The sequence below is a fragment of the Thermobia domestica genome, chromosome 11, assembly GCF_964235325.1.
Source record: "Thermobia domestica chromosome 11, izTheDome1.hap1.1, whole genome shotgun sequence".
Lineage (NCBI taxonomy): Eukaryota > Metazoa > Arthropoda > Insecta > Zygentoma > Lepismatidae > Thermobia > Thermobia domestica.
In genome coordinates this window covers 127,672,464-127,687,168 of record NC_137464.1, presented here as the reverse complement: position 1 = coordinate 127,687,168, position 14,705 = coordinate 127,672,464, and the positions used below count along the sequence as shown (strand labels likewise).

The 14,705-nt window shown below is 33.6% G+C and overlaps 1 protein-coding gene across 2 annotated transcripts in view; it reads right to left on the bottom strand.

Annotated features, from left to right (window-relative positions):
* Window positions 1-14,705, bottom strand: part of LOC145664434 (uncharacterized) — a 143,858-nt gene that overhangs the window by 43,017 nt on the left and 86,136 nt on the right. For both annotated transcript variants that reach the window (XM_081731116.1, XM_081731117.1), the window contains exon 2: window positions 13,354-13,458. In XM_081731116.1, coding sequence (XP_081587242.1) covers window positions 13,354-13,458 — 105 coding nt within the window. The remainder of the gene's footprint in view (window positions 1-13,353; window positions 13,459-14,705) is intronic.

Genomic DNA, 14,705 nt, shown 5'->3' with positions numbered 1-14,705 from the left:
TGTCTTTGGAATGTCCTGGTAATTCCCTTGTCCTTTCCCAACCAACATTCGTAAATCGTCTCAATCATGATACAGGTGTTTCCTTCCACATTCTTATGTAATGCTTGTCCAGTATGATAAGACGATTCTTCACAATCACTTTGTAAAAAGTTTAACTTTTGCAGGAGCAGGATTTGAACCTAAGTTCGATAACTCTATTATTCACAAGGCCATTACGTTACGCCTACACTATCATGCCGTCTGTAATTACAAGCCAAGTATTACGTACTTTAGGCCTGATCTTTGGAACGAACTGTCTTCCTTCTGTAACGTTATTTTCACCAAAGTGCACAACGAAATTGATTTATTCGACGGCCTAGCGAGAAATTAGTGTCCACTGACAAAGAAAAACATACAATCGAGGAAAAAATAAAGAAATAAAACATATTTTGCAGTACTTTCGCCATGCAAGTTCAAAAGTACGCAAATGATAATAATAATAATAATAATAATAATAATAATAATAATAATAATAATAATAATAATAATAATAATAATAATAATAATAATAATAACCTATATTATAATGTTGAAAGTAACTATATTTGTGACTCCTAATCTCTTCAACCACCCGACCGGTATCGATGAAATCTTCAACATTGATAAAGTTCGGGCCTGGAAAGCTTCTTTATCATTTCATTTTAACGGTAAAACTTAGGGTTAGGAGGAGGGGAGGAGGGTTGATATATAAAAATGAATAAAACGTAATAGATCTTGAACCACCAGACCGATCTCTATCAAGCTTTCAACATAGATAAGGTTCGGATCTGGGATGACTTTTATCATTTCAGTTTGACGGTGCAACGTAGGGGCCGGAGAGAGGGATATATATATGTAAAAAAAAAAAAAAAAAAAAAAAAAAAAAAAAAAAAAAAAAAACTGAAAGTGAAAGTGGCTGTTTTTGTGACTTCATCACTCTTGAACCACCCTACCGATCTCGATTAAATTTTGAACATAGATGAAGTTCGGGCCTAAGATAGTATTTATCTATTTACTTTGACGATATAATTTAGGGTTTGAGAGGAGGGAGGAATTAAAAAGAATATATAAAACTTGATAACTCGTGAAACAAAATATGAATCACGATCAAATTTTTAACATAGTTGAGGTTCGGATCTGAGATGATTTGTATCATTTCACTTTCACGGGAGAACTTGGGGAGGGGAATGGGAGAGGGAGATATATAAAACTAAATAAAACTGAATGACTCTTGAACCACCAAACCATTCTCGATCAAATTTTCAACCTAGATGAAGTTCGAACCAGAGATGATTTCTGTCATAGCACTTTGACAGTGTAACTTAAGAGTTGGGGAGGGGGAGCGACATTTAAAAAAGGATGAAACGTTACCGGTGTAAGTGGCGAATCTATAATTTTTGGAGTCGCTGAAATTAAAAGTGACACATCTGATGCTGTTTAAATCCAAATTCAGCTCCTCACCTTGGAGGAGGGGGATACATATAAAAATGATCGAAATAACCCATATCAGTGTCGAATTCATAGTTTTCCGGCTAGCTGAGAGCAACAATGACACTGCAGATGCCGTGTTCCACAACATAGGGAGGGGAGGGGATATATAAAACACATCGAAAATGACCGATATCAAAGAGCGCTTTAGTAATCCTAAACAGTGACTGAGTAACGGAACATGTTACTATTTTTTCTCAATTTAACCAAACGAAGCGGATAATTGATAATAATAATAATAATAATAATAATAATAATAATAATAATAATAATAATAATAATAATAATAATAATAATAATAATAGGCTACTATACTGTGAATATGAACATTTATTATTATTATTATTATTATTATTATTATTATTATTATTATTATTATTATTATTATTATTATTATTATTATTATTATTCACGTACTTTTGAACTTGCACGACGAAATTGCTGCAAAATATGTTTTATTTCTGTAATTATTCCTTGATTGTAAGTTTTCCTTTATTAGTGGGCACAAATTTCTCTCTAGGCCAAAGAATAAATCAATTTCGTTATGTACTTTTTGTTCGTTCGAAAGATCAGGTCTAAAGTAAGTAATATTTGGCTTGTAAATCCAGGTGGCATGATAGTGTAGGGGTAACGTAATGGCCTGGTGAATAATAGAGCTATCGAACGTAGGTTCAAATCCTGCTTCTGCAAAAGTTAAACTTTTTACAAAGTAATTGTGAACAATTGACTTATCATACTGGACAAGCATTACATAAGAAAGTGGAAGGAAACACCTGTATCATGATTGAGACGATTTACGAATGTTGGTTGGGAAAGGACAAGGGAATTACCAGGACATTCCAAAGTCATCATTGATCTGCAATATACACTTTTCGTGTTATCGTTCTCAGAAAGAAACACTACACCATTTGTTAGACAGAGTTTGGCTAAAGCAATCGGTGGTGTAGTGGTAACGTACCAGACTTCCAAATCGAAAATCTAGGTTCGATTCCCCATCAGATAGTATGATTTTTTCGTATAAAATAATGGATGCAGAGATTTATCTTGTGATGGAGAACTTACACGCATCACTGGCAATAATTAAAATAAACAGTGTAGGCGTTCTATATCATAAACTATAATGAAAAGTATATTTCAAATTTATATTCGTCCTCCTCTCTCTCTGTCTTGACGTTTCCCTATGCTGTCCTTGCATCTTTCACTTCTACCCCTCTTTCCCTCTCTTACACACATGCACTTCATGCTCCAAAGCAAGAGCCCGATATACCTGGTCTGGAGAATCTAATTAACTGTTAACTTCAGCGTCGTGTTTTTCGTGCTCTGGGGATAACATCTCCAGTCCTGGTCATCTCTGACAGAAATACTGTTTAAACGTAAGGGAATAAGTGAAATCTCTTTTTTATCCTCTGGGTTACCGAGTCTCAGTCGAATTACCTGGTCACTACGGATTTAAATCCTAGACCCAATGGTGGTCTATAACCTAACCAATATCATCCGTCTGGCACGATGATCCGTTTGAGCTCTTAGCGTGTTCATTCTATCTGAGCAAATTACGTTATATCCGAAAGAGATTAAATCAATGCTGGATATTCGGAACAGATAAATCTTCGGAAAAGGTTAGAAAATGGTAACTCTTTGGTTCTTTGAAAACACAATTTTTTTTATACTAGTTCGATACAAAATTTCTTCCCATCATATAATTCAGTGTTTTTATAACGTTGAAATTTGAAACATGCTACATCTATGAGGAACATAAACTTTTGCTTTCCAACATTTGTAACTTTTCGTTATGATACAGTTTGAACTTTTAATATAGGGTATTTCTGGTAGAAATTTAGTAGTAAAATAGAACTCTTCAATTTTCTCTTTCTTTCTTTCTCTTTTCTTTTTGTTTCTTTTCTTTTTTGTTCAGTTTGCATTAGTAGTGTGAATTGGAGGATATGACCAACGCTATCTACTCTGTTTACTAGAATGTATTTTGGAACAATACTTTAATGAACACTACCGCGAATCGAACCACGCGGAAACAAAGCATGTGTGTTAAACTTATGACATTATCCCAGATGTGTCTCGGAGATCTACAGTTCTACTTGAAATTTAGGATGCTTCCCTTATGAAAGTGACACAATTAATATTATAGCATACTCTATATAATCGAATAGTTTTGGAAAAATATGTAATAACAAATGTTATTTCTATATTACTGTTGGATTTCTGGGGACGGAACTCTATAATGTTAGGTTCTTTTCTTACTATGTTTGAATTCCACAGTTTTATCTGTTTTCCCTTTTCTTTTTCTTCTTCTTCTCTCTTCTCTCTCTCTGCCTCGTTTATGAATCTCCGTGTAATAGACATCCATTGGTTTCAATTTTTCATTGTGTGTGTTTCAATTTCTCCGTACAACAACCTATGAATCTTGTTTCGTGTCGGTTTTGTTTTTTCATTTCATCGATACTAATACATGTGTAGTTTGAAATAAGAATTGTTCTCGTGTTGTTAGCTAATTTTAGTATAGGAGAAAAGAAAGGAGGAGAGAGACTGGGTTTCTTTACCTGACATGATTATGGGATAAGAAGGTGTATATTGGGTGGCCTAACTGCACGGCGTTGACTGTCGCATTTTTTTTATGCGGAGTGTACCACCACGTGGCACCACAATCAAAGAACGACAATCACAAGATGAACTAAATGAATTTGATTTATCACCACTATTAAGTACCAGGAAATTGAAATTATATATAAATTTGGAGCAGTTACATACTTAGACAACTCATCTGACTTAAACAATCTATCCGATACGATAAAAATCATAAAAATGATTTGCTGCTCTTACAACACACTCGGCTCCCAGTGAGTCTACTAACTACATTTGTCTCCCTCGAAAATTAAATGAGTTATAGGGCTGCAAGCTTAGGTTAGAACTTTTGGGATTCCACACATGTAAGGACCAGCCCAAAGGCATTTTCGCCGATCCCAAGAGGTTCATCCAATACATGGCTGAAGTAGCAATCTTATTGGCCACGTTCCGATGACGTCTCAAAGGTTCAAGTTCAACATGCTACTATGTTTGTTGCTTTCGTATCAATATTATTACTTCTGAAATACAGTGCATTATCATTCTTGATTTATGTTCACTTTTTACGCGGAACAAATATATCCTTAAATATGTCTTCGACCAAATAAAAGTTTTAAAAATCGCACCACACATGAATGTTATTATTGTTTACTATTTTAACATTTTCATTACTTCTCATATTAGCTATTAGCTGATGGTGATCACAATGAATATACTGGCTTTTGCAGAAATCGTGCACTTTGGAATGCAACACCTTTTGATTTCAAATTTACATATAGAACTTGGGTTCCACTCACTTGATGATGCAAAATTAAAAATGGCTTGGTATTGTTTCTTTTACCATGTACAAAATGTTTCTCAAATTAACTTACGAGTTCGTCTTCATTTGCATTAAAAGTAGGTCTGGTTTAGAAGTATTTTGCGGCAAATAGCGTTGTAGTGTCGTTATAGACAAGTTAGACTCTGTTTAATTGCACGAGAAATGACTACCAACTTGAGCTAGATGACCATTATTAGTTAGCATTGTTTATGTACCACATAAGGATATCAACTGGAGCATACAATGTAAATTGCATTACATTTCGTTAGAGTTTCGCGTCCTTTTCAATGCCAAGGTTATAATCAAACATGGATGTACTCTTTCACATGGAATCACAAACACATAAGATTACGCCGGGAATCGAATCCGGATCTCCCGGGCCGAAGACGTGTACGTGAACGATATAGCCACCACATAGTTCCATACAATGTAAAGTTAACCCTGTTTTTCTTTGAATGAATATGTTAGGATCAACTTTGCATCGCCTTAAACTTGAAACCAGTAATTCCCAAGGTCTCGCCTACTGGAGGAGACTTTAAGAACAAGCGAGGGTATCCCAAGCTAACGACAGAAATAAACTATAAAATTATCAATAAACTTAACAGTTGTTAAGTGTTTGATATTTTGTCTTTCTTAGGCTCCCATTCAATACTTTCAAGTAATTAAACATTTAATAAATATAAACAGATGAAAACATGCTGAGTAGTTTGAGGTTGGAGTCCCATTCGGCAGGAAAGCTACGTAAAACGTGAAGCGAAAACTTAACGTGAAATCCTAACTTCATAAGTTCTCACCAGGAATCAAACTCAAGTCTCCAGCGCCTAAGACGTCTATGCTGATCATATAGTCAATTGTATTATCGTTATTATTATTATTATTATTATTATTATTATTATTATTATTATTATTATTATTATTATTATTATTATTATTATTATTATTGAGGATTTGAGATTTCAATGCTGAATCTAAATCATAGATGGATCAGACAAGAAAGCACATATGGTCAATGAGCAGGACGGAGGTCAGCGAGAAGTATACAGAGTTTAAGAAGAAGGTACCAGGTAAACACAGTTGAGAACCACTGCCCTGACATAGAGAGGATTTAAGGAAAGGTAAGGAAGTGAAGCATGAAAAATCTGGTCACTTGCAAGAAGTGAAAGTTGAAAATACCAAGGGACAAAGAAAAGACACCAACACACTCCTAAATATCTTTTATCAAAATGCAAGAGGGGTGAGGACCAAAACGTACAATTTCTATTGTAATATCTTATCATCAAACTATGATATAATTGGAATAAGTGAAACGTGGCTGAAAAGCGACAACTATGACACAGAACTCTTTGATGACAGATATTCAGTGTTTAGATGTGATAGAAATCTAAAAGAAACAAGGAAACAAAGGGGAGGGGGAGTGTTACTAGCTGTGCTGAAAAAATATAAGATATTTGCTATAGACTGCTCTGAAATAAGTACAGATTGTATATTAACAAAGATTACAACTGATAAAATGACCATATATGTTTGTATTGTATATTTTGTACCTAATTCAAAGATAGAGCAGTATGAAGAGGTTTTTCAAGGTATAGAGTCAAAATGTCAGCCAGGTTGCACTATCCTCTTATTTGGTGATTTTAACTTACCAGAAATCACAGGCACGGATTTTAATTTTCTAAATACCCCAGCCAAATATTAATGCTTACATAATTTTATGTCGCTGTACAGTATAGCATCTTTTAATAATATTAGGAATAATCTTGGAAAAACTTTAGATTTAGTACTTTCGAACTTAGACAGCGTAACAGTCATTAGGGACATATTTCCTTTAGTTAAGGAGGATGTGTACCACTCAGCATTATCCATAACAGTAAAATTAAGCAAATTATTAGGTATAAACAAAAAAAGTCATATCAGCGCATATAATTTTAGAAAAGCTAATTTTAGGCAACTCTATTCTGAACTTCAAAATATTGACTGGACATTCCTTAGCTGTTATTCTGAGGTTGATACGGCTACAGAATCATTTTATAATACAATAAGTAATATTTTTGATAAGTGCATTCCTCTCAAAAAAGAGGTAAATAGAAAGTATCCGTTTTCGTTTACTAAGAATATAATTAGGAAAATAAAAACAAAAGCCCATCACCACAGGGCAATTAAGCACAATAGCAGAAATATAGCTTATCACTTCCTAGAATTTAAGAAGTTACGAAATGAACTTAAAAAAGAAATTAGAACAGAATATAGTAACTTTGTTGCGAATACGGAAAACACGTTACAAACTGATCCTTCCCAGCTCTGGACTTTTGTTAAAACTAAGACCCAACACCTTAATTGTAACACGCTGACATACAATAGCCAAGAATTAGTTAGTAATGACGAGATTGCAAATTCATTTGCTACATATTTTTAGTCTGTCTATAATAACGAAGATATCATGGATAGCAGTAGTAATAGTAACAGCTCACATGAGACACTGGACAAATTAAGGATTTTAAAAATTGAGATGACTGAAATTAAAAAAGCAATAAGAAAACTGAAGGGGAAAGGAACGATAGGACCTGATGGTATTCCAGATTATATAATAAAGGGATGTGAAGAACACTTTCTCCTTCCACTCTATATTTTATTCAACCTAATTATCTCTACTTGTAAATTCCCCAGTAAATGGAAAATAACAAAAGTCTGTCCCATTCCTAAGTCTAATAATGGTAAAGATATTCAAAATTATAGGCCTGTATCAATATTGAGTACTTTTGCTAAAGTGTTTGAATCTATTCTTTATAAACGGATTGAAAATCATATAAAACTATCAATTTCAGAATACCAGCATGGTTTCGTCCAGGGTAGGTCGACAGTCACAAATCTCAGTATTCTTAACAATTTTGTAGCAAGAACCCTAGATCAAGGTGGTCAAGTAGATATTATCTACACCGATTTTGCACAAGCATTTGATAGAGTAAATCACAAGGTACTAATAGAGTAACTTCGTCAATTTAACTTCTCCGCAGAGTTAATTGGGCTGTTCGAGTCGTATTTGAGAGACCGAAGGCAGTTCGTTGTATATAAGGGATACAAGTCAACCGAATACTTGCAACTATCTGGTGTTCCACAAGGGTCAAATTTGGGTCCACTACTATTTGTAATATTTATAAATGATCTTCCTAGATGTATAACGTATTCCCACAAATTGTTGTATGCCGATGATCTCAAACTTTTTAGATGTATAAATTCCATAAATGACTATAATCAACTTCAACAAGACATAAATTCAGTGATGCAATGGTGTCAAAGTAATTTATTGAATGTAAATATTAGTAAATGTAAAATCATGAGTATTACAAAACGTAAAAAACCAGTGCAATTTAAATATTCAATTAATGAGACTCCACTACCCGTTGTAAGTACTGTCAATGATTTAGGAGTAATGTATGATACGGAATTTACATTTGAACCTCATATTGATAACATAATAAATGAAGTGAACAGAAATCTTGGGTTTATTCTGAGAATTAGTAGGGAATTTCGTAAACCTGCCACACTTCATAAATTGTATCAAACTTACGTTAGATCCAAACTCGAATACGCGACGCTTGTATGGAACCCAGATACAAAAATTAACTCACTAAAAATAGAAAAAATCCAGTCCAAATTTCTTAGATATCTTGTATATAAGGAAACAAACATTTTCCCAAGAACTGAAAAACACTAATTCATTAAATAGGAATTTTGAAACCCTAACACTCAAACAAAGAAGAACGTTATCTGACATGATATTTTTGTACAAGGTACTTAATAATAAGCTAGACTGCAACGAATTGCTTTCGAGCTTTCAAATAAACGTTCCAGGTAGAAAAACACGTCCAGAAAACTATAACTTCTTTTATTGTGCAAAAGCAAGGACTAATATCCTAAATAAGTCGCCAACATGGAGGATTAGTGCAACCTACAACAGACTCTTAAAAATGACAAATAATGTAGATGTTTACGCTGATTGCCTCACAAAATTTAAAAGGGAAATTGTAAATATATTATTTCATGAAAGATGAACACTGTAATTGGGTATAATACCTGTTGTGTTCTGTTTCAATAAATAAATAAATAAATAAATAAACATTATCACTTAAATTTTATAACATCCCGCTTGTTTCCCGCTTTGCCCTGCCCTGGTGCGGATTTGATCGAAAACTAGCTTGTACAGACCATTCACCACAGATTGAAGTTTGTTTTACGCACTTGATGACATAATTGCATCGAGAAACGCTTATCAATAAAGACATGACGATAATATCTGTTACAAAATACTTCTGCACGCTACAAAAAACTTCTACTTCGAATGCACGTACGAAGAACTTTTTTTTTTTAATTATCATTATACGAAACTCATAATTTGTAAATAGGGCTATTCCATTAGCGGATTTCCATTCTGCTACCAATGCTTAAAGAAAGGATTTGTTTCATAATCCACTGGGAAGTGTAGACACCTAAACAGCACACGGAGTTGGGTTAAGAGCAAGGATAATAGATTTGAAATCACAAGCCTTAAAACACGTAAGACAATTGTATATTGCAATTCCTGCAGGTTTTGAAATCGGGTGCCAGAAACTGGAAATTTACAGGAAAGATGTAGTAATTTAGGTTCAATTTTCGATTTTAATTTAGCGTACCTTTCAGCAGAAGCTTATACGTGGAGCTACAGCCTAACATTAAACCCAAACGCATGACCTTCTGCCTGGAATCGAACCCCGACCTCCTACGTCAAAGGTGCGTACGCTATCCACATACCCATGCGGAGGCTATGTGTAGAAACGAAGAGCATCTTTAAGGAACTAGCTATGTACAAACAGTTTTCAACAGTTTATATTTATTAACTGTTTAATTAAAAATTTCGAATAGGAGTCTAAGAAAGACAAAATATCTAACACCTATTAAGTTTATTGACAATTTTATAGTTTATTTCTGTCAGTGGCGTATTTAGATGGGTGGCTATCGGGCTCAAACCCTCCCCGAAGTAAATTTATTATATGAAAACTTCATTAAAATTTGTCGGCACCCAAAAATAAAAGTACAAGTACTTATTCACGTGTTCTGCATAGCCCCTCCGAAACAAAATCCTAAATGCGCGCTAATTTCTTTTGTTAGCTTATGATATTCTCGCTTGTTCTTAAAGTCTTCTCTAATAGGCGAGCCTTTAGGAACTACTGCTTTAAAGTTTAAGGCGATGTAAAGTTGATCCTAACATATTCATTCTAAAGAAAAACAAGGTTAACTTTACATTGTCTGGAACCATGTCGTAGCTATATCGTGAACGTACGTGTCTTCGGCCCGTGAGATCCGGATTCGCTTCCCACCGTAATCTCATGTGGTTTTGATTCCATGTGAAACAGTACATCCATGTTTGATTAGAACCTTTGTGTTGAAAGGGACGCTAAACTCTAACGAAATGTAATGCAATTTACAATGTATGCTCCAGTTGTTATTCTTATGTGGTACATAAACAATGCTAACTAATAATGGCCATCTAGCTCAAGTTGGTAGTCATTTCTCGTGCAATTGAACCGAGCCTGACTTGTCTATAACGACACTACAACGCTATTTGCCGCAAAATACTTCTAAACCAGACCTATTTTTGATGCAAATAAAGACGAACTCGTAAGTTAATTTGAGAAACATTTTGTACATGGTAAAAGAAACAATACCAAGCCATTTTTAATTTTGCATCATCAAGTGAGTGGAACCCAAGTTCTGTATGTAAATTTGAAATCAAAAGGTGTTGCATTCCAAAGTGCACGATTTCTGCAAAAGCCAGTATATTCATTGTGATCACCATCAGCTAATAGCTAATATGAGAAGTAATGAAAATGTTAAAATAGTAAACAATAATAACATTGAGGGTTATAATATAATAATATAACAGGGTTATCTAGAGATAAAGTTAGATTTTAAATTGCCAAAAAGATATACAGAAAAGAGATTAAATTAGCAAAAATTACTGCAAACGAAAATTGTATAAATAATTCGAAAAACAAGTGTGCAGCGGCTTGGTCTATAATCAATAAGGAAATCGGAAAATGCAATATTAAAGATCCCATACCAATTTCCGCCAATGAATTCAATGAACATTTTGTAAATATCATAAGGAAATTAAGTGATAAGTCGAAAAGTGAGGACTTTTCTTCTGAAAATCAAATCTATAATTTTAATAGTTTATTAGCACAGCAAAACCTAAATAACATTAACTCGAATTTTCAATGGACTAGAATGAATACCAGGACTGTTTTACAAATTGTTAACAAATTAAAATCTTCAAACAGTGAAGATCTTTATGGGTTTTCTAATAATTTGTTTCGAAAAATAATTGATGTTATAATTGATCCTTTGGTTTACTTATTCAATTGGATACTTTTAGATGGAATCTTTCCTGACTGCCTTAAAATGACAGTTACAGTACCTATACATACGAAAAATGATAAAAGTGATCCTAATAACTACCGTCCTATATCATTAGTCCCAATTATTTCAAAAGTTTTTTAGCAATGCTTCGAAAGTCAATTATCAATGTACTTTGAACAAAATAAAATATTCCACAGTTCGCAATTTGAATTCAGATCTGGCCTTTTCAGATTAAGGCCGTAGAAAACGTAGTATCACACATATTAGATAGCTTCGAAAATAATTTAAATACGTGTGCAACATTGATAGATCTAAGTAAAGCATTCGATACGGTGTCACATCATATATTGGTTGAAAAATTATATTATTATGGTATTCGGGGAACTGAGTTGTCATTGATTAAGTCCTATCTTAGTAATAGACGTCAATCTGTCCGTATTATTAACGAAAGATCAACATTTTTGGATGTAACAGCAGGGGTACCTCAGGGTAGTGTGTTAGGACCTTTACTTTTTCTTATCTATATAAATGATTTCCCGAGTTTTCTACCTTGTAAATCTGTATTATATGCTGACGACACAACTCTTCTAAATACGGGTAAGAATTTAGTAAGTGTAAAAACTAAAAGCAATGAAATGCTTGAAATATCATCTATATGGTTAAAGCATAATAAACTTTATATAAATGAATCTAAAACAGAGACTATATATTTTTCTCTTAGTAATCATATGACTGAGGTAGATATGCACCATTCCGTAAAACTACTGAGAATCCATCTAGATCCGAAATTAAACTGGAGTGAACATACTGAAAATTTATGCAGGAAATTATCTAGAGTGCTATTTTTATTACGTAAACTGAAAACAACAGTTACAGAAACAATGCTTTTTGCAGCATACTATGCATTTTTTTCATTCTCATCTACAGTATGGCATAATATTGTGGGAAAATTCACCAGGTGCCCAGACTGTCTTTAAATGGCAGAAAAAGCCCTAAGACCAATAAAAGGTTTAACTGATAGTGTATCGTGTAGACAATATTTTACGGATTTACAAATTATGACAGTTCCCTCTACATATTTATAGTTGTCTTATGTATGTTAAAGAAAATGAGAGCAGTTTAGGTTATCGTAACAATATCCGTTCATATAATACTAGACATAAAGATGACTTAAATACGCCTTATATTAGGCTAAGTATAACGCAAAGAAGTTATAAATATACAGGAATGAAACTATATAATACATTGCCAGTGCATATACGAATGATGTGTGATAATGATTTAAAAAAAACATTGTAATTTTTTTCTTGTAAGTAATTCTATTTATAGTATCAACGAATTTGAAGACAAGTGTAAATTGTAACTTTTTTCTTTGTATATATTTATTTATATGCTGACAATGTCTATTGCAACAAATGTTGTTTAATGACAATAAATATTCTGTTCTATTTTATATTCTATTCTATTATATTCTATTCATTCATGTGTAGTACGTTTTTTAAAAACTTTTATTTGGATGAAGACATATTTAAGGATAATATATTTGTTCTGCGTAGAAGTGAACATAAATCAAGAATGATAATGCACTGTATTTCAGAAGTAATAATATTGATAATCTCCTCTCTCTTGTTTTAAACATGCACACACACAAACGAAAGCAACAAGCATAGTAGCATGCTGAACTTGAACCTTTGAGACGTCATCGGAACATGGCCAATAAGATTGCTACTTCAGCCATGTATTGGATGAACCTCTTGGGATCGGCGAAAATGCACCCCAAAGGACCTTATGAAACTATCCGTTTCAGTCCACAAAAAATAGCTGCTCCCCAATAATGCCTCTTTCCTTCCTAATCTCCTCCAAAAGTAAAGCTGGCGTCATTACTACAAGATACTCAGAAAATAACCTTTTATATATAACGTTCATTTTTTCCTATTCAGTTATAAATCTTTTGAATACAATTTTCAGAAACAAAAAATCTCAATCGTAATCATTTCGGAAACAGTACTGGCATATAAACTACTTAAAAACTTGCTTCAAAAATTTACTTGTTCTCTTACCTTGATAATGCCTATCGCAACAGCAATGATCCTTAACGACCAAAGTACTTGAGCAGTAGTTGTATTCCTCTCTGGTGCACACACTGCAACCTGCTATATTTCTCACTGAAAAATCAAAAACACAAGGGATCAAAAGTTTGTTTATGTATGTACAGTCTTGTTCAAACATGAGCTAAACCTGGCCACCTATATGTGATTTAAAATTCATATACTTCCTATATGTAAATCAAACAAACCTTATACCACTATTTTGTGCAGTCTTGTGCTCCACATTTCGAGTTTTGTGCACCTTAAGAAAGGGAAAAAAATTCAACTACATGCCAGGCCTAAGTTCGTCCAACCGGAAAATCGGAAAAACATATACCAACCTCTAGTCCGTGTATTGTGCGCTTTTGTGCAGCACGTCCCGAGTTTTGTGCACCTCAAATAACAAAGACATATCCACTTGAAAATATTGAGTAGGCCTATGCCCGAAAATGGAGTTCGCGTAATACCGATTGCGGAAAAAGTTATATCAATCATTAAAATTCACTTTGTAACACCTCCCTAGTTATATGCACCTTGAAAATAAAGCGTGTCAGGTATTGAAGTTCGCATAACACCGATTCCAGCCAAAGTTATATCATTCATTAGCATTCATTTCGTAGAGTTTTGTGCACCATCTGCCGAGATTTGTGCACTTTAGGTAACCGAGATATAACTTCTTGAAAATAGTGTGTATCCCAACAGCCCAAGCGCGTACAATACCGGCCAAGGAAATTATGTCAAATATTAGTATATACTCATTTTGTACAGTTTTGTGCACGATGTCCCGAAGTTTGTACTTCAGATAATCGAAATATAGACTCTTAAAAATAGTGCACATGCTAATTGTCTAATCTCTTTTCAGTCTTAGAAAAAAGTAGATGTAAACAAATCCACCTGACTACCAGTGGATCGATAACCAGTGATTGGTTGTTGGTCTCACTGCACTAGTATCCTACCGCAATATAATCACTACTAAAATAATCATTTCAAATAAAGATATCTGAATTTATCCTGCATTTTGTATTAATAAACGCAATATGTATAACATTTAACAACAGATGTAGCTTTATTTCAACCTTGCCCGTACTTGGACATATAGTATTTACTGCGCATGCTCATGCTTTCCTGTGCCGACCCCGCTCATTTGAAATTATAGAATGCAGTTTCATGGCGACGATTAGTGATAATAATCTATCTTCGTCTCGTGTTAAAAAACACAAAAGAGGACAACAGGAACAGAGGCGATCTCGTTCATATAACGATTTAAAAAAATACATATTTCTAAGATAGCAGTAGTCAGTGTCAGCGTGTTAATTATTTATTAA